We start from the raw sequence: 24,029 nt of genomic DNA on the forward strand, positions 1-24,029 counted from the left end.
TTTAATCTCAGTCGTAGGTAAGATTCATATTTTTGTGCTTTCTGGATATGTCACAGATGGTAAGTGTGATACTGAGGCTCTTAATTCAGCAGTGCTATTTACTTGTCGAGATCTGTGTCTGGAATCTGGGCCAATGGATCTCAAGAGGACTTGGCTTCACACCCAGCACTCACACATACGTTTTTGTAGAGAACTGTGAACCTGCATAGCAAATAGATTTAACATTTAGTTTGAGAAAAATACTCTTTGTTTTGGGTAGAAAAAGTCCACAGTGGGGTGGAAACATGCTCCATAACAAGTTATGAACCTCCAGGCCAGCAGTCTTTTTCTGAAGAATCTGAGGGTGCTTGGGACAGGATTTCATGTCTTCTGTAGCTGCTTGATTTGGCCTCTGTACTCTCCACCTTCCACAGTGCAGCAGACAGAGCTTTCAGAAGAGCAAACTGTGAGTTTTACCTTTCAAGTGGCTCTAGTACAAGCGGAGTAGCCTATTTGCAGAATGGAGACATCTGTGTAACACAGGTCTTCTGCCAAGTCTTGATCTGGAAATGCAGGGTCTGCATCAAAATTCATTAAAAACCCAAGAAGCTTGGGTCTTTCTCCAAAGAGCCTAAAGGCTGTTCAGATGTATAAGGGAGATCAAAAGAGAAAGGGAGGAAGGAACACAACTTCAAAGTTAAATTTATTGCGGAGTGGTGTAAAAAGACAATTCCTGGTTTACCAGTTTTCAATTTATTAAAAAATGTATTTTAGAGGACACCATGAAAGCTTTCCTATATAAAGATATATCAGTTATTTAGAAAAGCCTGAATTCTAAATATAGGCAAAACCTGAGGTTGTGGGATGTAGGGTTAGACGGCTGACATTATAATACACTGTCTAGTCACTTAATAGTTGAATCTCAAGATCAATTTTCATATTTTTCCTGGAGGCATTTATTCAAATAACTCTCATGTTTTTTAACTAGGAAAATGATCTCTAAGGGGTTGGTTTGTTATGTGATGAAGCACAGAAGATTTTTAGTTAAATTCCATGGCCTTGTTTTTCTACTTTTTTACAGCTAAACTTGTACATGCACGTATAAAAAGTAATAATTTCCAATTCACACTGCAGAAGCTACTGCATGTTTTTGAAAGTAATGTTTCTCTTCAACTAGTGCCTACAGATGGCAATGACTTTACTAACAGGCAAACTATTACATCTTGGAAAAACCAAATCCTAAGCTGATGTGCCAAGGACACCTGCATACCGAGTGTGTTTTGATGTTAAGCACAACTTTGGTGTGTTTGATTTCATTTTTTTTCAACTGCGTTAACCTAGTAGACCCGTGTAAACAATAAAACCAGCCTTCCCTCTAGTGGCCACTAACAGCACGTTTCATGGGACACAAAGCGTGCAGAGAGCTCTAAATACGGAACCATTTCTATGAGTTGTAATAATTAACCTGTTGGTTGTTGAGGTTCTTTTTTCCTATTTTCTCGCAAAACTACATTACCGTCCTGGAAAGTCAGAACTGTTGTAACTGTTGTAAATATCTAATTACAATAAAAGCTCTCATACAGGATTTGGGACACGTTCACGTGATGGGGACGATGTTGAAAATGGGATAAGGAAGAAATGGTTTTCTTGGAAAACATCCCAACGATTGCAAAATCTTGAAATTCCCGCATCAGTCTCAAACCCTGATGACTGTTCTGAATTGTGCACGTATTTGCTTTACATCAGGTCACGCAGAGTGATGTATTTTATGATGAGGGTTTGGCCTCAGGAGATCAGGAGTCCGTTCTTATCTCTGCAGTTGCCCAGAGTTACCGCGTGAGCTGGAAACCCCTGCAATACCTGTAGTCTGACAGTAAAACCACCAGGTTGTTATTTTGGCAATAAATGTATGGGAATGTCTGGGATACACTCACAAGGCCCCCACAGGGTAGCAGGACTGATAGACCTGCGTGGATTTTAAGAAGTTGGAGGTTTTTTTCCCCTCACCAACTTGTATTTTGGACCCAAGCTACCACCAGCATCTGTTTAACAACACAAACGCGAGGGGCGAGGCTGGGGCCGGGACCAAGCGCAGCTGCTGACTCACTCCCTGACCTTTAGCAACTTCCTCTCACCTCCGCACGCTGCAGCCTGTACTTGGCGAGAGGGGCGCGGGCCCGTCTCGCAGCAGCGTTGCGGGGCGATAGTTCACCGTCGTCCGTCACGCAAGGGACCGGCCCCCGGGGATCGTTACAGACGGGCACCAACCGGGAGCCCTGTCACTGTTTCCAGGCTGACGCCGTGAGTCAGCGCCCCGCCGCGGAGGCCGCCGCCATCTCGGGGCCGAGGCCCGCGCCTCGCCCGGTCCGGCAGCATTGCGCGGGGGCCCTCCCGCCGTCGGGGAGCGGGGCGGCCGCTGCTCCGCCGCCCGCCCCGCGGCAGAACCGGGTCAGCCAGCGCCGCTCCGCGCCCGGGCTCGCTGCGGTGCAGGCGGCCAGCGGCGCGGGTACACGTGTCCCTGTGACTCTTGTTTACTATCAGCCGAACGCTGCGCGGGGCATCCTGGGGGCTGTCGTCTTATCGCGTCCGAGTTGGCAGGCGGCGGCGGCGGCGGCGACTACAGCTCCCAGAATGCGTCTCGGCGAGCCAGCGGAGGCATTGGCCAATCGGAGCGCCGTTTGGGGATGATTGATGTGCGGCGGGGTGCAATCGGCAGCTCAGCAGAGTCAAAACATGTCCGCCCTCCGGGCGGATTCCTGATCGGCAGGCCAGACAGCCAATAGAAGGCGGCGAAGGCTTGAGCAACGTCATCTTCGACCACTCGGCTGCCAATCAGCGCCAGGCTGGGGCGGGACTCCGCTGCGGGGAGGAGGCGAGGGGGGAGCCGAGGGGAATTTGGTAATGGCGACGGGTTTGGTAAGTGCCGCAAAGTTTGGGGCTGCCGCTTCGGCGCGACCGCGAGGCGCTGGGGAGGGGCGGACGGGGTCCGCCGGGCCGGAGGGGAGCGGCGGCGGCCGCTGGCCGAGCCGAGGAGGCTGTTGGTTCCTGGCTGTTGGCGGTGGCAGGAGCCCGGACATTGTTTACTGGGCGCCTTCCCTCACTGGCCCGGCGGAGCCGCCACCCTCCCGTGCTGCTGGGCTGAAACTCGCGGCGTGCGCAGGCGGCGCCGACCGCCTTTAGGGCCCTTCATCTGCGGCGCCAGACCGCGGAACGAGCGAGGTGTCCCCCCCCCCCCTTTTCTTCCCTGGGAGCGCCGGGTCTGTCAGAGCGAGGGCGCTCTGCCCCGCCGCGGGGAGCAGCGGCTGCTTGGGGAAGGGGGTTTGGAACCGTGGGGCGGGTGAGCCCGGCTGGCGGTGCGGCCGGGGGGGGGGCCATGGCGGGCGGCGGGGTCTGGGGGGGGCGCCCGGGCTAGGCTGTTACGCAGTTGTGAATGAATGGGGCCTTGGGCGCATGCGCGCTGCCGGCTGAAGTTTATAAACAAGGGCAGCGTCCAGGCGGGGTCACATGACGGGCGGGGGGGGATGAAGCGCGCTCCCGGGCGCGGCCCCGGCCGGCGCGGGGGGGGGGGGGGGTGGGGACAATGTCAGAGGGTCCGGGACGGGGCTTCCCCGCGGCGCCCGGGCGGCTGCGGCCATCGGCCGGGGGTCACAGCGTGCTCATGCGCCTTCCATTCTGCTGTAAACATCATCCTTATGTAATCAAAGTCATGTTTGTTCCGCGGCGGGCGCTTAAGTGGTGCGGAGAGGGCAGTGCTCCCTCCGCCGGGGGGGGGGGGGGGGGGGACGGACGACACGGAGGGGAGCAGACGTCGATGGAGTTGGGTAGAAGGTACGGTTCAGGCCTGGGTAATGCGAAAAGGCTGTCTGTGCAAAAACATCATGAATCATGTCCTGTGCTCCTCCGAGGCTGTGCCTCCGCGGAGCTTTTCTGGCACAGCTGTGCGAGTCGGGGATGTGGAGCGAGGATCTTTGATCAAAGCAGCTGTGCCAGTAAAAGTCCCTGGTGTAGATCCAGTCTTGCCAGTATGTTGTGTTTTGCTTGGAGAAGCTGTTCTCCGTGTTAAACTCCATCCAGTGAATTGCTGCAGGCATAGACCTTGCCTGAGACTTCGGCGGTAGGTTGGGGGAAGGAAGGCAAATACCAGAAGGAAAACCACGGGAAGCACTTCCACCCAGGCATTCCTGCACAGTGCGGTTTGGGTGGATGCTGCCCAGTTCCTGCTGAACCCCTTCTTAGCCGTAGTCTTTATTTACTTTTGTCCCAAACTTATTTTTGTCCCTCAAAAATAGACATGGTTGAGTCAATAAGCTGTTTGTTAATATTGCCGCTTGTTTTAGTGTGATAAGTTGACCTATTTTAAAGCACAAATTCATAAATAATTTCATTTAGGCTCTAAAGAAAATGGCAGTAATTATGGTTCTGTGAAGCATACTTCTGAAAACATCTGTCACAAGTTTTGAACATGAGGTTGAATTAAAAAAAACCCAACTTTACAAGCTAACCATTCCCCTTAATGTTCCAAAACATTGAACAACTGAGAACAAGAGAAGCACTTGATGTCCAAAGCAGGCTTTAATCAAGTAGAATTAAAAAAAAAGTGAAGTTGGACACTTTGTTTTTAACTCATCTCTTAGAGGAGATTTTGGCTCTTGTACACGGGTGGTTTTGGTTTAGATAAATTCTTGTGACTTGGAAGAACAGTTCGTTTCTCATAATATCTTTCTTGTCAGATGAGCGTGTTGTATTTGTACATTCTCTCTGACCTTCAGTGTGTTGGGATACCAGGGCAGGTACTTTCAAATCTTGGCAGCTGGCAGGAAGGAAGGGGAAGGTAACATTCACAAAACATGTTAGCTCGTTTTGGCAGGGAAATGGGAAAGGAAGAGAGAAAAAATAGAGGGAAAAACAAGGCAGAAGGGGGAGAGGAAGGAGGTAGACAAGCCAGAAAAACGAGGAGTGGCTTTTCAGAGTTGATTATGCGGAGATAAACATCAAGGTCCTGACCTGCGCTACTGAGATCTGATTTTTCTGGCAGAAATGGCTGAACTTTTTGCTCTTGTGCTGTTCTGTAATTTTACTGTCCCTCATGGTGATAGAGGAATTTCCTTCTCTACCTCACTAAAATCAGAATTACACTGTTGCAGCTTTGTAGTAGTGCCATTTGAGTAGGATCAAAAATCTTTCTGTGTTTGGAATGCAAGTTAATGTAAGTTTCGCATGTATTTGAAAGATTAGGAGATGAGAAGGTTAGAAGTTTTCCAGTAAAAAAAAATTACTGCTTAGGTCAAACCTCCTCTGGTAGGGCCAGTATGTAATTCAAAGGGTTATGTCTGAGCTATGTTATGCACAGGACAAGCTGAATGAAACAGATTCATAGAACGAGTGAAAATAAAGAATATTGTTAATGTTTGCTATGTACTCACAGTACCTTTTAACTGTTTATTAAAATAGCTGGTTGGTTGGGTTTTTTTCAGTAATTGTTATGGTTTTTTATGCATTACACTAAGGAAACTTTTAGTATGATGGGCTTACTGTTTCATATGAAAATATGAGACTTTTTAGCCATAGTTTGTATTTCTCTAATGTGGTGCATGATAGCTTACTTAGTGGACATGTATGTGGTAAACTTGGCAGATTTTCTTTTTTACTAAGCTGTGTTTTCTGCTATTTTGTGAGGGACTCATTACTTTTTCAGTGATGCTTCATTAAAGTACAAGGTAATCATGTTAGGGTAGCTTTAATTCATCATCATCATCTGAAAAAAACCCCAGTAGATAACCAAATTACTAAAGACTGGATAACCTTGTTTTCCAGCTTCTAGAGGCAGTGGTTGCGTAGAATAATCACACAGTTCTGACTGCTGAAGATTATTTAAAATACTTCTGTTGGTATAAATGTTACAGTGATGGGATTTGGGGAAATGAAATTGCAGTGAAGTCTACAAACAGAGGCTTCTTTTGCTTTCCATTTACAGCACAGTTAGCAGACAGATGTGTTTGAGGCTGTACCTACTGTTGAGATAGCAGGGGATGTGAAGGGCAGTGAAAAAGGCTTCTGTGGATACGCCAGTTGTGAAAAGGCAACTAGGAAAAACACGGGCGTGATGCTGAATGGCATCGGGGACCTAATGTCAAAAGGTTGAGGTCGACATCTTTGTTTTGGTCTTTATTTGCAAGACCTGTTTCCAGGTTCCTTGAGTCCCTGGGCCTAGCAGCACACATCTGACAGAGTGAGGTTCTTCTTTGTCTATACGGCAGAGGAAGAGCAAGTTAGGGGCAGGCCAGTTCTGTGAGCCAGTCGTGCATGAGTTGGTGAGACTGGATAGGATGTGTCAGGGGGAGCTGGCCCGTGTCATTATGAGGATGGTCTCCAAAAGGTGGTAGATGCGGTGGTGGGAGGGCTCCCAGTAGCAGGAAAAAAGAAAATGTCACATCTGGCTTCAAGGAGGAGGATGTCGGGAAACTACAGGCCAGTCAGCCTAACCTTAGCCTTCAAGGAACATTGTGGGGCAGGTCCTCCTGACAGCCACGTCCTGGCTCTTAAAAGGCAAGAAGGTGACTGGGAATAGCCAGAACGGATTAACCAAAGGCAGATCTTGTCTGACCTCTCTGATTGCCTTCTGTGACAGGATGTGTGGCTCAGGGTACCAAGTGAATGTTGTTTACCTTGGCTTGTGTGGTGGTTGAGGAGATGACCCTGGACTCTTGGAGGCAGTGGGCACAGGCTGTGGCAAGGGAAGTTCAAACCACGCATAAGGAACAACTTCTTTACAGCAAGAGTAGTCAGTGGTTCTTGAGAAGTGTCAGGTAATCTCCATCCTTCAAGATACTAGAAACTTATGTGGTCAGGGCCACAAGCAGCCCCATGTGACTTAAGACTTGGATCTGCTTTCTGTGAGGATTGTACCAGATCATCTCTAGAGGTCCCTTTCAAGCTAAATTATGCTGTGATTCTCAACAGATTACGGAGGATTTAGGGTACTGGTAATGATGTAAGTTGTTAGATGCAGCTTAAAACAGTTTTTGTGTATGCAAATTTTTAACCTCTATCTCTTTTAAAGTCAGATACTTTGGAGCATCCTAACATGGTGTGGAAAGTGAAGACAAATCAAATGCCTAATGCTGTTCAGAAACTCCTTCTGGTAGTGGACAAGAGAACTTCAGGGATGAATGAGTCACTGGAGTTGCTGAAGTGTAATGAAAACCTGCCCTCTTCTCCTGGATATGCATCCTGTGATGAACACATGGAACTTGGTAAACAATATGACCTTTTCAGAAGAAGCCAAATCCTGAAGTTTGTTGTAGTTTTCCTATAGTGAGATTACTGGAAGCTGACTGAGATTATTGATTTTTAACATCAGTAGGGCAGGGAATATGACAGTGAATTGTGACATCTGAAGGTCTTATTTTGCAGTCACTTTCCCTTTAGCCCATTTCCAGTTCTGACACACTGGCCTGTTGACTTAAATGTTTTCTTGAACTCAGCTACAAATTTCTGCTCTTAATCTCCAGAGGAGGTTTTTTTTTTTGGCACAAGAATAACAAACAGAAAGCTCAAGAGCTCCTCCTAAAGGGAAATTATGCTGCTTTAGAGCAGCTGCAAATTGAGATCCTGGGCTAGAGGAACATTTAACTTCAGTTCTTATATATTGGAGAAAAATAGCATGTATATTAGAAAGTATTGATACAAGCAGTGAAATGCTAATACATCTAATTGGAGTTATGGAGTGATTAAGAATAATGTTACTTAGTTACAGGAAAGCATGTAACACAAACTTCTGTTAACAAGCTGAGCTCTCTTCTGCTACTCTATATAACATGAAATGTGTAGGTTATTGATAAGAATTCACCCCTACCAAGCTGTATACCCAGCTTCATGACTTCTCAGTTATTTCATTCCAGTTCCCTGGTGGAAGCATGGAAAACTTTTACCTTGTGCAGCCCCCGATATTGATAACTTTAAGTGTCACGCCTGCTAGGACAGATTAATTTAGTTGCCTTTTGCTGAATATTTTAGTATTTTAGTGAAGCATGTTGCTACGTTTGCATAATTCTGCAGTACAATCCTCTGTAAATCAGTCAGTCTAGTAAAAACTTTAAAACCAGAACTACATTTTTACGTAGTTAATGTTTATCTTAAATTGCTTGCATGAATGTATAGTAGACTAAAGATGTGATTATTTTTGTGGCTGTTTGTCAGTATTATGAATAGGATTTGTGAGGTGTTGGTAGTTGTGATATGCAGAAAGTAAAATTAGTTGCTTCGTTTTGATCTTTATTTGCAAGATCTGGTGTCAGCTAAAACTTAGCAATGGGTATAATTATGTTGATTTGTGCATTTGTTCATAGACGATCTTCCTGAACTACAGGCTGTGCAGACAGATTCTACCCCACCTGCACTTTTTCAGCTTGGTGCTGATGTTTCACATCAGGAATGTTCAAGGCCTTCGTGGAACCAACATACCTCAAACAGCAATTCAGAAAGTGCTTATTCTTGTGAGAATGGGGTGAACTGGTTGACAGAATTAGCAAATATAGCCACAAGTCCTCAGAGTCCTTTGATGCAGTGCTCTTTTTATAACAGGTACTGACATTCATTTTAATTTAGAACTGTGAAGATTTGTAGTATGCTTTCAGAAACATTCCCTTCACTCTTGACACCCTCTGACTTCGAACTGGAACCCTGTTTTTGATCTTTCTATGTAGTAAGTTTATTCTTGTGTGGAAGATTGCACAGGACTTGTTTCTGAACCTGTTGCAAAAGCTGCTTAATTGCCAGGCACAAATGAGCTAGGATGGTATGAGGACATTGCCTAACCACAGAAAGCTCAGAAATTATGGGCATTTACCTTATGCGAAGCAGCAAATGAAAAATCTAAGATGAATTTATTACATTAAATTCTTAATACTTACTAGCTCACTGACTTTAGATTTTTTCTTTAAAAGAGTTAATTGGAAATCTAATGCAACTTTTTTTTTTTTTATTGATAGCGTTTTCAGATTTGAGATCTCTAAATTCCATATAGCTGTGAGAAGCAGTGTGAGATCTTAGAAATTTCTGGTTTTCACCTTTTATTGTACGGCTTTGGTCTTAGGTTTACAATAAGAAACTTAATGCAGTGCTGTCAACAGTAATGCAGTTGGGATTTAATCATTAAGACAGACCAGATGTCTTTATGTACTGTAAGAATGGGGTATTGAAGATACTTGTAAAAACGTCAGCATTGTGACCAGGAGACGCTGATGTGGAGGTAGCACTGTCATTTGGGTGGTATAATAGAAGCTATGCAGGAGTTACGCTAAATACTCCCTTTGCCTGAGCTTGTACCCTTTAATCATCCCATTTGAATGTTGGGGTGTGGGAAGTTTATTGGTATTCAGCTCATGCAAATAGAAATATCTGTTAAATAAAAGCATTTTAGAGTAATGTCAGCTAAGTCTTGTGTTGTCTTAATCGGAAATACTTTAAAATATGTTTTTCTCTTGTAGATCATCTCCTGTTCACATAATAGCTACAAGCAAAAGTTTACATTCCTATGCACGTCCTCCACCAGGATCTTCAAAGAACGATCCCAACTTCTCCAAGAATGATGTGGATGAAACACCAGTCAGACATGAAAGAGTGAGTCGTTCTAAAGCATTTCTAAAATGAAGATGCATGAGTAGTGGGTTAAGCTTTTGAGAAGAGAAACTAGTGTTAAAAAAATCATCTGTTTCATTCTAATACTGTTTCTATTTAAGCTAGATTTTCTGTTACTTTTCTTTTTACCAAACACAGTAGGCTTGTAGTGCTCTATCAGAGTCCACTTTTCTGTGAAGAGATTGTAAGAAAGCTCTGCTTCTCTTGTAGTTCCTTCTGTAGCAAGTTTTAAAGAATTACATTCACGTCTTTACTGTCTCGAAAAGGGAATACAGAACCATCTTTTAGATGCATAAAACCTGTCGGTCCTGCTTCTCCCCTTCTTGTGCATTAATTTGTGTCTGAAACTTGCCTAGTAAAGACACTGAGTTTTTCCTAGTGATTTATCTAGAACCTACTTGGCCCTACAGCTTTCCGGTAATTTGACCAAGGAGTAATGTGTGCTTTGAGTGGTTCTGTGGACAGCCAAGGAATGATAGCTTGTAAAATGCTTGTACCTAAGCATGAAATAAGCATAGGTGTGAAATGAGTCTCAGAGAATTAAACCCAAAAATGTCAGGGTAGCACATTTGAAGAGAAGGAGATGAAACTATTCACGTTTGCTGCATTCCTTGAATCTTTGTCTTCATGTTATATTTCTATTAGTATTTCAGGCACAGTAATGACAGAGATGTAAATTCAAGGATGTATCTAAAGACATATAAGACCAAGTCTAAAGTCTTCGGCAGTAAAATATCAACACCATTCTGCTTTTTTTTAATAGGCAAATAGTGAATCAGAATCTGGCATTTTCTGCATGTCATCACTTTCAGATGATGATGATTTAGGATGGTGCCATTCCTGGCCCTCAACTGTTTGGCATTGTTTTCTAAAAGGTAAACTAACATGTATCACTGACTAAGTATTTGGTTTGTCTTGGTTTTTTCGTTGTTTTTGTTGTTGTTGTTATTTGGTTTTGTTTGTTTGATTGTATTTTGTAGCACAGACTTCTTTACATAACACTAACCTTTTTTTTTTTTCTTAAAAATCTGTTAGGCTCTCGTTTGTGCTTTCATAAAGGACGCAATAAAGAATGGCAGGATGTTGAGGATTTTGCAAGATCTGAAAGCTGTGGGAAAGAGGAAAATCTCCCAGCGAGTCCTTACAAGGTAGCTGTTAGTTCTGATAGATTCATTCATTCATTCAAACCTATAGCAGGTACTTCATTTCTTAATGTTATTTATCCCTGTGCCTTTAATTACTGTCTCAGGAAGACAGGTTTGTACTAAACCTGCCTAGAGCTGCTCACTGTACTATTTGAGCATCTTACTATATAAAGCAATCAAACTGAATTCATTTAAGTATGTTTTGAATGTTACATTGTTTATTTCTAGCAAGAGCACTTAGAATGTTGGTATTTTTTAATATAACGTAAGATGATGAATATACGCCTATAGTATACACAGGTGTGTGCTTTTCTTGAACTGTATGTGTGTTTACAGGGCTATGGTTCTGATGGACTGAAGTTGATTTCTCATGAAGAAAGCATTTCCTTTGGTGAGTCAGTGCTGAAGCTGACTTTTGATCCTGGCACAGTGGAAGATGGCTTGCTTACAGTAGAATGCAGACTCGATCACCCTTTTTATGTTAAAAATAAAGGTATAAAATACTATAAATGTATATTAAAACATTCTTAGAAAGCAGTTGCAGATTTTATTGCATCCCATGTTGCTCAAGAAATTGATAAAAGCAGTGTTGTAGAATCAATTTACTATTCTTTGTAAATAAAACCCGAATTTGACCGAACAAAACGGGAAAGCTATAAAGCTGCAGAAATACTGCATGTCTCTCATGGAAAGATTTGATCAAGAATATAAATGTATCTCAGGAAAGAAAAAATGGGGGGAATAAAGGAAAGCTGCAAATAAAGGAGGCTTTTCTCACTTGCTAAACATGAAACTTCTGATGATAAAAGTTGCCAGGTTTTGATTACTTTTTTGCTAAGATTAGATTTAAAGCTACTTGCAGTAAGAATTCCCCAAGTAAGCGTTTCTGGTTTTTTCTTCTGGGTGAAAGAAACTACATCAGATCAGTTTTATAAAGTGATATCATTTAGAGATATAGGATTGCTCCAATTAAGAACTAGAGAGATTGTCTGGCCGTTTGTCTAATTTGACTCTTTACCACTTCAGGTTGGTCATCTTTTTATCCAAGCTTGACTGTGGTACAGCATGGCATTCCATGCTGTGAAATGCATCTTGGAGATCTGTGTCTACCTCCTGGACACCCTGATGCCATTAACTTTGATGATTCAGGTGTTTTTGATACATTTAAAAGGTAATTTTTGGATAAAGTGGCCTCAGTGGTCCTTATATTTAATGAGTAGGCACCTTAAGTCTGCCAGAATTTGAAGCATTATGTAGAGCGAAGAGAGAAAACTTGTGGTAATACGAGATAAATGAGAGGGAAAAATGAAGACTGAATACTAAGAAAGCTGTGTAATCATGTGCTCTGCTAAGCTGCAAAGTTTATTTCACCTTGGAGTGAAATAATATGATAGTTTAAAACAGACTAGATAAAGCAGTAAATATATATATGTATATTATCTGTATAAATTCTACAGGTAAAGTGGGTTATGTTTGAAAAGCCTAGACAGTTTTCCTGCAGTAGCTTTTAACTTGTGCTTCATATGCAACTATGCATCTGAATTATCTTAGTAGTTTCTTAGTAATAAATGTATGTGCTGTGGCTTTAGAATACAACACTTTTCATAATTAGTTCTTGCTATATTTGTATATTCTGCTTTTTGTGATTCTTTTCCAATATATCAAACTTGCCTAACTTTCAAAGATCAATTTTGAGGTTTGCCTTGCTTTTGAGCAAGAGGTTCAACCAGATAACCTTCAGAGGTACTGTCCACATAAATTATTCTAAGGAAATAATATTACCCATAAGATTTTCCCATACTTCCCATACTTCTATATTTTGAGATTTCTAGGTTTAGTAAAATCCAGCTTCTCCTATGATGTTAGCTCTTTCTTAGCATCTCTTTAGTCTGGTTGCTTTTTGGTATTCTTAAAACAGAAAAAAAGAATTTAAAACACTGTTCCAAGTGCTTGTCTTCACTCATTTGCTGTCTGGGCTTTTTTCTTATTAACTCCTATTCTAACTGCATGTGTAGAGAGTTGTTAGTATTACTCTGTTTACATCTCACTTGTGGCTTCTTATTCATCCCAAAGCTAGACACTTCAAATTCCTTGTGTCTTTCTGGAGAGAAGGGAGTAAATCACAGAGAAAGGAGTATACGGCAGCAGCTGTGGATAACGGGACAGAAGAATTCAAAAGCAAACTCCTGTTGCTGTGTTATGGGAAAGAGATTAGGAATAGGAAGGGTGCTAGACTGTTTGTACAACAGAGAGGCCCTTTTCTCACTGTCTTGTGAGCTTGCCTACAAGCATTTTCCCTTCTTAGTAGCTTTCTACTTTTCTAAGGGATTTTGGAGGCAAATCGTCAGGCTTCACCCTTGCTTGTGGTTCTGCCCCACAGAAAGAAGCTGCCTTTGTATGTGAGGGCTGGACTACAACAAGCAGTGTTTCCTTATTAGTAGTTCTGCTTTGTGTTTGGAAAAAAGCTCTTCATTGAGCAGTGGGTGAGCGAAGTCTTAGAGTTATAGACACTTTATGTTTATTTTGTGGTGGTAATGTAGTGTTTTAGATTTATGATTGAGTATCACCTTTACGGGTGTGTTTTCCCCATATAGCATGCTAAAGGCAGTATAGCCTGTAGTTCCTGGAGATGGTAACAGTTTGTGGAATTAAACTTCTACTGTAGTGGTTAGAGGTTAATTGTAGTTGTTGGTCAACAAAAAATTACAACACTTCACAGAATTTGGAGGTCTAAATTGTATGGAAATGACTCATCTAATCTGTCGAAATACCTTGAAATATTGAGGAACCTCACATTTTTGTCACTAGAGGGCAGACTTTGTCAGCTTTGAATCAAAGAGTACGCATCAAATTTTTAATCTCACTGGAAGGTTTGTCTGTACGATAGTATGTATTTAAGTTATTTGTACAATGGCCGATATAATAGAATTTATTTAATAGTGGTTTCATATTTGTAATTACTATATATTTGCAAGTGAATTCAACACTTACTCTTCCCACATTAGTTGTCCCTTTCAGTACCTATCACTCGCTGACCAGATTTGATTTATGGTAAGGACAAAAGGAAAGAAGGAAGCTTATTTCAAACGAGGATGAAATTTGAAGACAGTATACAATTGATACACAGCTGGAGAATTGATAGTACACAGCAGATCTTGCAAAGTTGCAGTCTGCCATCACACCAAAACCACACTTAATTCATGTGCCAGAGTTTTGTTTGGGCTTTTTTTTTTTGTTTAGGTTTGGTTATTTTTTCATGCTGACATCTGCATCAAGTGCAAATCATTATGTCACACAAAAAAATCCAGAATACTATAAATATAGTGTAGATGAAGAGTGAGCAGCTATTCAGGGATTTTATGTGAAAATTACTCGATCATTTTCTGATAATATCTTTTTGTTGCAGCTATGATTTTACCCCAATGGATTCCTCTGCAGTTTATGTGCTAAGCAGCATGGCTCGCCAGCGTCGCGCTTCTCTGTCCTGTGGAGGATCAAACAGTCAGGATGCTGAGAGATCAGAGTGCAGTAGTAAAAACTGTGCATCTACTGCATCGTCACATCTTTCCTCCAGTTCTTTGTACAACAAAGCTGGCAAAAGCCATAGCTCAGGGACTGCAAGTACTGTGAGTGCCACTTCTCCAAACAAGTGCAAAAGACCAATGAATGCCTTCATGCTTTTTGCCAAAAAATACAGAGTTGAATACACTCAGATGTATCCAGGGAAAGACAACAGGTAATGGTATAAAACTGTAGTTCTGTTATTCCTGGTGAACTAGCAGAATATCTGTGTCCCACCTTTAGGTGGACTAAATTTTGCATTTGAAATAAAATGTGTGTACATTGTTTAAAGAAAAGGTTTTGAAAGATGCTGACCCAAATCTTAATCTGCGGGCGGACTTGAAATATTTAGAGTACTCAGTGAATTTGACACAAGCCATTTTTGGCAAACTTGCCTTCTTAGAAAGCATTTGGGTAAAGCAACTGACGTATGTCTATATGTGCACCTGCAGCATCACAAATACAACAGTCTTTGTTTATACCGTTGAGAAAAGGGGAAAAAAAGCACCAGGCACTCTGCTTGTGTGTTGTAATGGAAAAAGGGAATTTCTGATCTTTCTGATTAGGTCTTGACATAATATTGCAAATTGTTCAGTGAAGTTACTATCATTTATCTTCACTCTGTACATTGTACTGAATAAGGGAGTACTGATTGTTAGGATATCTGAAAGATCTTAATCCAAACAGTCCCTTGCCAAATGTTGCTTGTCCTAAAGGCATTCAGCAATCTGCAGGAAAAGTTGCATGACCCTGTGTTTGAGGAGCGTTCTTTGTTGGTTTGTTCTTTTATCTATACACATGTTCATGTCTGAACATTTTTTTCATAAAGCTCTCCATTATAATGTTTTAAATAGTCTTTAATATTTTGTGCTAATTGTGCATATGTAAATGTAAACTAAAATACCTGACCATGCACTGATCTTGTAATCAGATTTTTTTTACATATATAACATTATGAAACTGTTACTATAAAAATTACTTGGTCACATAAAAATTCTAGTACTAAATCTGGTAAAAACTAAAGGTGACAGGTCTGTGAAAGGGTTTTCTCTCTTTTATAATGTTCTAGTAAGGAGGCTGTAACTGGTGTTGAGAAATAAACTCCTACCATACAAATAACCCATCCTTAAATCCCAGCCAGTCTTGTGTGTCCTGGCAGTGATGTTCTGCAATGTTTACAGTAACCTCAGTGAAGCACATCTGCTGCCTTCTAACTCATTGCAACTATCAAAGATAAATCAAACAGTCTGCTAGGAAAGTTTACATGGTTATATGTTCAATTTCAAATGCTGATTTCAAACAGATGCAGTGAACTGGAGCTGCAGCTGGATGGATGTGTGAAAATAAGTTGGATATTTCAGTAAGCAGGTTTACCTTGATGGAAAGTGATGACAAAGTTACAAATAAGCTTCAGAGTGCATGGCTCACCATCCCAGTTGGAAGGCAGTGCGTCTGGATGCAGTTTATTGGCATTTGTAAAATACAGTACAGAAGAAATCATAAGAGTTAGCGATAATTGATTGTATATGCATTCAACTACTGTTGCTTAAGTGTGGCTGGGGCATTTATTAATTTAGCTGTTCAGAGGCAACTCATGATTTTAACTTTAGTATATGTCATTTTCAGATAACTGATCCTATGGTTGGTTACATGTAGTACTCATTTCTGTATACTGGAGATCTTATGTTTGGTACAGTTACTTCATTATTTCTTATGCATGTAAAAAAGGTATTGGTATTGGTATACCAAATACCTTGAGGTATTTGGAATTAAATGGTATGTTCTGAGACAAAGCAGCTCAAGAAGATAGCAGGCTGTAAACATTCAAAACACAAGTCAACATTCTCATGGTAGTTAAAAATGCTGTGGACTGTAAGAGCGTACTTGAGAAACTGGTGTTAGGGTAGCACTTGTTTCTTTTCTAGATATTCTCACTGTAACTGTAGTTGGACTCAAGTGTGCCTTCAGAAATACTTGAATAATTTGAGTAGTGTATGTTTTAAAGACAAAATCACCTAAACTAGAGCATTTGTTCATGCTGAGCATAATTACTGAGTAAACTTGAGGCATTCTCAACTACTGTTTGACAATTTCCTTTGAATTAGCTGCAGTATAAGGGGTCGCATCCTGCACATCAGTCTATTGCTGAAGAGTTGTCAGGTACCTTACCAGCATTTTAAGAGAACAAAGGCAGAGTACAGAGCACTGTGTAGTTCTGGTGAGGTGAAGGACACCCAAGGCAGTGATGCAGTAGGATCATTTTTTTCTTGCTTCTGGTCAGGTCTCTGTTATGTCAGGAATTTCTCTGTACGCATTTTTTTTCAATCTATCATCTCAGTGGTTTGCTCACAGAGCTATTCCTTGGCAAAATGGAGCTTTTGTCTCTGCATTAGATTTTTCAGTCTTTTTGGAATGTACAGATCTGTGCTCATTTTCAGTGCCTCAGTGCAGTTTTTTTCTCTGGAGGTATAAAATAAATACATACGTTTTTGCATCTGAAATACAAAGATTTCATAGTTTATTTTACTTGGAAATGCAGTGGCTTTTTCAGCAAACCTGCTCTCTGGGTCAGCATGTTCTTTCCTGGAGGTACGAGTGACCCAGTATAAACTGGTGACCAAAACCAGACAGGTTTCTGGTGCTGTTGATTTGCCTCTGCTAAAACATGGAAAATCTGCTAATTAAACCAAAGTATGCTTAATTCTGATGGCAGACCAAAGATACCAGTTCTCAATTTGGATAGAAAACCAGAAATTTCATTGCCAAAGAGACAGGCTGTGCAAATGGATTTGATGTGGATGGGGTCTGGTCGCAACTTGAGGAGTTTGCTCTAAAGAGCCACCAGAGCGTGTGACAGCACAAGGCTGAGTGGCAGCCCCGGTGGAATTCCTGCTGTGCTCGCTGGGTGCTCTGCAGCTCCTGGAAGGCTGAACAGTACTACTCAGTCTTGCAGGATTAAAATGCGTTTTCTTGTTACAGTGCAGAAAAGCCTTCAGAAATGCTGTGTGTGCATCAACCTATGGAAAAGGTTGATGACACTCTGCTCTTCTTGATTCTGTTAGAAAGTCTATGAATAGCTTTGCTGCCAGCAAGGAACTTTTTAATATGATAAAGTTGTGTGCACCTTTTTTTTTTAAAGCTGATCACAGAACGTTGATCTCTGTAATCTGAAGGTAAAGCACCTGCTCAGTGGTTGAGCACTGGTAAAAGAGCTGCTGTTCATTCCACTAAAAGATGGAGTTAAAGCTTTAAGGGAATATTGATCCAGCATTTGGGAGTGTGGTTGAGCAATATGGCATGATAATAATGGCAAATACTGTCCAAAAGACAGCAAATTTATAAGGAGCAGGAAGGCAATTCATTCAGCAATTCGTTGTTAGAACAAATAGTTCCTTTTGCGTAGGAATGGGAACTTACAGTATGTTCTGCCCAGTATGGATTAAAGGTGGAGGAGGCTACACACATCTATTAAATAGACATGGGGATTTGCAGTTAATCAAATATTTGGCTGAGGTCATGTCCAGATCATTGCCCTAATTATTAGAGAACATTTTTTCAGCAAATCTGTCATATGATCTTCTAGTATGAAAGTAGAGCAAAACAAATGTGAGTTACCATTTGGTGGTGGTTTTTTTAACATCCCTATTTTGCTGGTTTATGTCAGTTGCTGTGTATTCAAATGTACACCCACTGAAATGTTAGAATGTGCACTGACCCATGCTCGGCTAGCACAGAATCTCAGCTGTTTAACTGTTAAAAGAAGTACGAGAAGATAATCAGAAACAGGATTCTTTAAAAAAAATATTTAGATATGGTTGATTTCATCTGTGTGTGTGATTTCAACACTTAACTTTTGTCTTCTTTAAAGTGCTCAGATAAAAAAGAACAAAATTAGGGTTCTTCTTAACACCCTGTCCTGACCGCCTGTAAACATTGTTTTGCAGAGCCATAAGTGTGATACTTGGTGACAGGTGGAAGAAAATGAAAAACGAAGAAAGACGGATGTACACGCTAGAAGCCAAGGCCTTGGCAGAAGAACAGAAACGTCTAAATCCTGACTGTTGGAAACGAAAACGAACAAATTCTGTATGTTTGTGAAGCTTGCTTCTTCATTGTGCAGTTAAATGTGTTCATACAGTAGCGACAGTAGGTTTTGTTCAGGATAAACTGCTATCTACTTCTGTCTTGGTAGCCCAAACCTTCATTTTGCTCCCCTGTGTTGGGTGGCCTCCTTTAGGACAGTTGGTAGGAGACAGATCAGGAGAGGGTCTCTCAATATCTTCTTAATTCCATGAATTCTGTTGGATTGAAAGTGAGCGTGCTTGTGAAAGGCAGAGGAAGGGCACATGACCTCTTGTTTGAAGTAACTGAGTTCACAAGGTCGTACTAAATTACATCTGTCCCCTCAGAAACGCTTAAACACTCACAAAATCCTTCCTTGGTTCAGTCTCATTTTTCTTCAGTAAAAATTTTTTCTTCACCATTTTCTATCTTTTTTACTTATAATTTCTGTCAGTATACATGAAGTTACTGAGGGAGCAACTTATTTTTTTCCATTAATCCCTTTCATTACTCTGTTTTAATTGTAAAGTAAATACAATAGTTAACACTTCTTCTGTAGGAAATAAATTGTTTTCCACTTTGTAGAAGGCCATTTTAAGAGTCTGCAGCAGTGTAGCAGTAGGTGGTGGAATGTATTAAGGGCTTTCAACCTCATACATCATATAAAGAGAACATCAGAAATGAAAGAGATTCTGCCAGCCTGCATGTTCAGCTAGAAGAGAGGCTGGAAGGGAAGGTCCACGTTGGTGCACAGAACACCAGGTCCTTTCATCAGCCATTTTATGCCTGCGTAGGGCCATCAAGTGTAGCGTGGGCTTCACAGGTTTAAGATCTCATTCTCAAGTTACCACCTTTCCTTTTTTGTGTAAATGAGGCTACTTTCTCAAGAGCATATGCAAGTGTTGCCTTAAGACTGAGTAAGAAATGCTCTAACTCTCAGTTGCTGCTTATTGCTGTACGTACTTGGTGCTGAGTTTTCAGTCCCTGGTTGCAGATTTCACCAAACCCCAGCTGCAGGGAACAAGCTGTTTTTCTGTTCACTGTATTCTATTTTAATCAACAGTAACAGCTTATGTTAGATCTCCTTGTGGGTTTAGTTAAAATAATACTGTTTATTTATTCTGCTTTTACACTACTGCAGTCTTGGGCATTGGGTAGTGAGGTCAATTTCACACATGCACTTGTCAGCTTCAGGGAACTCGGTGGGGGTGTTTGTGTGTAACTGAAAGGAATAGTTGGCCTTGGGAAGAAGGATGGCTTTTTCTCCCTGCCTTCTAGTAGGATTTTCCTTGGTCTTCAGACCAAGACAACAGTATTTGTAGGACCTGTTACTGCAGTGTTACAGCAGGAAATACCTTTTTTCATTGTTTTATTTTAATGAACTAAGAATTTTGTTAGCAGCGTGGTTACCTTATCAAGTAATGATGGTGGGCTCTGGGCTGCGATGAAGAAGTCTTGATGGTCTTTTGATGATGGGGGATAAAATAATCTGTTCGGGCTTTTTGTTTTCTTCAGAATAGATTTCAAGTACTTGTGGCTTTCAAAACAAGTGTTTGCTGGATTTAAGATAACGTCTCCTTCCCATTTGCTTGATAAGTGCTAACCTGGTTCTCTCTTCTCTTCTCTCAGGGCTCACAACAGCATTAAGCCAGAATTTTCCTGTTAACTCTGTATTTACAAAATGGCTGTTGCTTGATGGCAAGAAGATGCACGATCAAGGTCTTACTATTTGTTGTGACTTTGTGTGACCATAAAATACTGGCACCATCAAGTTGGAAATGATCTAATATGAGTGCAGATTTGCTTTTTACAATAGAACATTAAGTAAGCTAAAACTATCAACATTTTAAACCAAATTGCCTTATTTTTCTTCCAAACTTCATATATGTATCAGGTAATATAGGCTTGAAAATGGATATCCTGTGGTGCTAAAGTACTTTAGAAAGAGGCGAAGGAGACGTGTATAAATGTTTATTTTTAAAAGAAAATGTACAAAAAGGGGAATTTTAAAATATGTAACAGCTGTTTATATACATTGATTCTTATTGCTGATTAATATGTATTGCACAACCATATTATTAATTACGAGTCTGGGGCCTGGGCTTTTCTGAGATGGCAAGATGCGTTATGTGGTAGTGTCCCAGCCCACCCAGGCGCCAGCACCGCACCGCGGCGAGCGCAGCGTAAGGAGCGCGGAGCCGCTGCTCGCATTGCCCCGGAGGAAGTGTGTCCCCACAAGGGGGTGAGAGATCCTGCACAAGCTGGCACTAGAGACAGCTGATGTTGCCGGTGGAAACCATGGCCCGGGACAGGATGAAACAAATAAATAGCGTTATCTCCAGAAAAATGGTGCTGTTGATACCATCACCATCATAGTTTTAACTCTGTGTTTTGTCTTTGCCACATACTCTACAATACTTTATTTTGCCATAAGACATCTTTATGGTGGGGGCAGACTTTGCACTTAACTATACGTGCAACACTTGCACTTTACTTTTTTTTCCTCCAACTGTCTACAATTAGAGCAGCTGCATTAGGATTCCAACTGCTTCTGCTGTGAACTTTTACAATCATGGCTTTTTGTCTACTAAACAGCTGTGTGTTCCTTTTTTTTTTTTTTTTTAAGAATCACAACTGTAAATTTCAGTTTATGACACGTCTTCGTGATGTTGCCCCTAAGATTTTTGCACACTATATTCTTGTATATTATTTCAAATAAATCCATTAAAATCTGGTGTTGTGTATTATATAAAACGAAGGACTGATCATGAAGTCAGCCCCGCGGGATGAGCACCTTGCACCTAGAAGTCTGTACGTGAACCTGTCCAAAGCGTGTGTGATGCTGTGCAGTGAGGAAGCTGTTGAAGGATTTCAAATACTGCACACTCAAGGTTGGAGAGTCAACATTCTTTATTACAGTTTAAGCCAAAAGAGAGTTGAAATCTATATAAATTATTTCCAAGCAAAGAGTAGTGCAATAAGAGAGTAATTTCTGTTATTTATAAATACTTTTCTTTGTGTTAAAATTAGTGATTTTTAGATGAAAACTGATGATTCTGGCGTTTAGAAGTACTGAATAAGGCTAAAATGTATCCAACTGTTCATACTTACAAGAAAAAGAGCTACTTCCTTATTTGAGATACTCATCAATTCCACTGCAGTGTTCAAGCATGTTCTAGTTTTTCTGAATTCAAAAGGAATGCTAAAGAATTATGTTTTCATTAGATGTGGACTTACAGCACATAAAAACTGTACAATTTCCTTACGATATTTGTGTATAAATAAGTTCCTATAATGCAAACATAAAGCAAGAAGACAGAAGTTTCACAGATGAAGTAGGTAAACACATTTCCTTGTAAAGCTTACATAGTTGGGAATGCAGTATCTGTGTGGCACCAAAGACCCCTGACTGCAGTACTGTGCCAGGATTGGAGAGAGTTGCCCACATTGGTTCACTGAAGGGTTGAGATTGCTTTCTGCAGCAGCTGAACCATTATGGGATAGACCGGTGCAAATTCCTTTCCCTCTCTCGTTCGCACCGATTGAACGTAAGCCTCCAGGGCACCACTAAAATAAAGGAAAAAGCAATTGATAGTGTGCAGGTAGTGCAAGTTAAGGAGCTGCAACTGAAATTGACTTCTTCCCTGCTACAGAATTTGCCTCAGATGATCTTGCATGTCCCTGTGGAAGGAAGTGGCCACGAAAGGCCTTACAAAGCTCTACATAATTGTTCCATGATCATTTTTCTCCTTTCTTGCATGTTTTGAGGAGTGAACAAGTTAACATTTAAATAAGCAGCGGCAGCATGTTGCAGATGGCTTGAAATGACAGCTCTGACGCACAGACTTGGGCACATTGCTGTACTGGTAACCTTTAGAAGCAGAAAGGATAGACACCAGCTGCTGCAGACGCTGCGAGTGCAACACGCAGAATGAAAACTGGAGCAGTGGTGACCAACAGAGATGCCTGCAGGTGATTCCGAGGACAAGTCTCTTGAACCGCCACGGTCCTTTGGGAAACACTGTGCTAACCCACAGACTAAGTGTGCATGTGCGTTTGTAAGGCATGGCAGTGTTTTTCCTATACATTGTCATAGGGTGTTGCACACAGTAGTCTTGTGTGAGTCACACACATGTCAAAGCTAAAGGGCATCTGGCATTACGTACATATATCTAATTTAACTTGCTTTACAACGCGGGGCCACCTTTCAGCCAACGAGTCTAGGAAATAGTATTGTTGAATGAGCATATCTGCAAAACAAAGACTTTGTAAATGCTGAGCTGTTCAGATTCCAACTTACTTAATAGTTCATTAAGTAGGTCAGGTCAGTTTTGCCATACTTGGCTTCCAATTTAATTGATTTTCCTCTTACCCTGTTGCCTGCGAGTAAAGCTAGTGCTAAACCAGTGAGAGCTCTGAACTTCCTCACTGCCGCTGCAAGAGGAGGAGCTAGCTGGGTGTTCACACGTGGTACACACAGACACAGACTCACACACACACACGTGCAGTCAGAGTCCTTAGCCTGTCGCTAGTGGAGTTTGACAGGGAGAAGCGTGCAACTGCACAAGGACGGAACCCATCACAGCTTTTCTTCTGAGCACAGGCTGGGAACTAAACAGCACAGGCACAAGGTGATGCCCAGCACAGCTCCTGCTCCTCAGACTCCTTTGGCTGAAGCCCCGGGCACGTGGTCTGAGATGGAGGTGATGCAAAGGGAGGATGGACTGGATTATTGAAGAGTTGAGAGGCTTCAGAAGAATGAAGTGACTGAGCACAGAAACAGTCTCTCGTGTTGGCCTGGATGCACGTGAGAGCTCTTCAATTTTGGTAACAACTTACTAGTGAGTTACTGCTGCTGAGGGGTCCACACGAGGTACCAACACTGAAGAAACACATCAACAAAGAGCAAGAGAAAAGGTATTCCCCCATTACAGCCAGAAAGGCAGGGAAAGAATATTTGCACCTGGTCAGCTCCCTGAAATACTTCAGCCCACTCTTCCTAATGGTCTCTGGGGAGCAGCTCAAGCTCTATAGGAAAAGATGCAACAACTAAAAACCTGCTTGCTGCAGCCACAGAGTGCTTTGGGCGCAGCTCACCTCACTCCCAGCAAAGACCATCAGCACGACAGACTGCAGAGAGATGAAGCACGTCTGCAGGTCAGCTTTAAACCCCAAGATTTAAAGAGAAGAGGTGAGACTAGGGGAAAGGGACAGCAGGTAAGTGTGCTTTTTAGATCAGTTGGCTTCTCGTGGCAATGAGGGGCAAGCATGTGATGAGCAGACTGAGCAGTAGTGGGAGATGCAGGCAGGGAAGGCTCAAGGATCCCATCAAGATGAAGGGAAACCCTTTGGAAGAGTCTCACATTTCCACTCAGGTCAGCACTCAAGTGCTCTGGGCAGCAGTAATTGTTAAGCATGTTAGATGTTAGTTACTATTAAAAAGACAGTCAAACACTCCTGTGACAGTTTCCTTACTGTAGCTGTTGTTCATCTTCCTGAATCTCTCCCCTTCCTCTCACCAGTGTCCCTGTCTTTTCCTCTATATGATCCCCAAAGTTTCTTGGGCCCAAATAGTTTTTAAAAGTCACCAAAAGCTGAAAATAGAAAAAAAACCCATATTGACCTGCTTAACTTAGAAAGCTC

The 24,029-nt window shown here is 41.7% G+C and overlaps 2 protein-coding genes across 2 annotated transcripts in view; one reads left to right on the forward strand and one right to left on the reverse strand.

Annotated features, from left to right (window-relative positions):
- The first annotated feature begins 2,820 nt into the window (after positions 1-2,820).
- Positions 2,821-22,197, forward strand: HBP1 (HMG-box transcription factor 1). The gene is made up of 11 exons (XM_030480896.1): positions 2,821-2,895; positions 7,040-7,232; positions 8,328-8,562; positions 9,468-9,600; positions 10,382-10,493; positions 10,654-10,766; positions 11,100-11,256; positions 11,790-11,934; positions 14,170-14,499; positions 18,269-18,410; positions 20,016-22,197. Exons 1-11 carry the CDS (start codon positions 2,881-2,883, stop codon positions 20,031-20,033), a joined length of 1,593 nt encoding a protein of 530 aa, XP_030336756.1. The 5' UTR covers positions 2,821-2,880; the 3' UTR covers positions 20,034-22,197.
- COG5 (component of oligomeric golgi complex 5) overlaps positions 21,279-24,029 on the reverse strand; it is a 178,590-nt gene continuing 175,839 nt past the window's right edge. The window contains exon 22 of the mRNA XM_030480895.1: positions 21,279-21,953. Coding sequence (XP_030336755.1) covers positions 21,839-21,953 — 115 coding nt within the window. The 3' untranslated portion in view covers positions 21,279-21,838. The remainder of the gene's footprint in view (positions 21,954-24,029) is intronic.

Source organism: Strigops habroptila, chromosome 3 (genome assembly GCF_004027225.2).
Source record: "Strigops habroptila isolate Jane chromosome 3, bStrHab1.2.pri, whole genome shotgun sequence".
Taxonomy (NCBI): Eukaryota; Metazoa; Chordata; class Aves; order Psittaciformes; family Psittacidae; genus Strigops; species Strigops habroptila.

Excerpts from the sequence above, each read along its gene's own strand:
- HBP1 (XM_030480896.1), top strand. Across the intron at positions 7,233-8,327 it reads TGATGAACACATGGAACTTG|ACGATCTTCCTGAACTACAG; the intron begins GTAAACAATATG and ends ATTTGTTCATAG. Across the intron at positions 10,767-11,099 it reads TCCCAGCGAGTCCTTACAAG|GGCTATGGTTCTGATGGACT; the intron begins GTAGCTGTTAGT and ends GTGTGTTTACAG.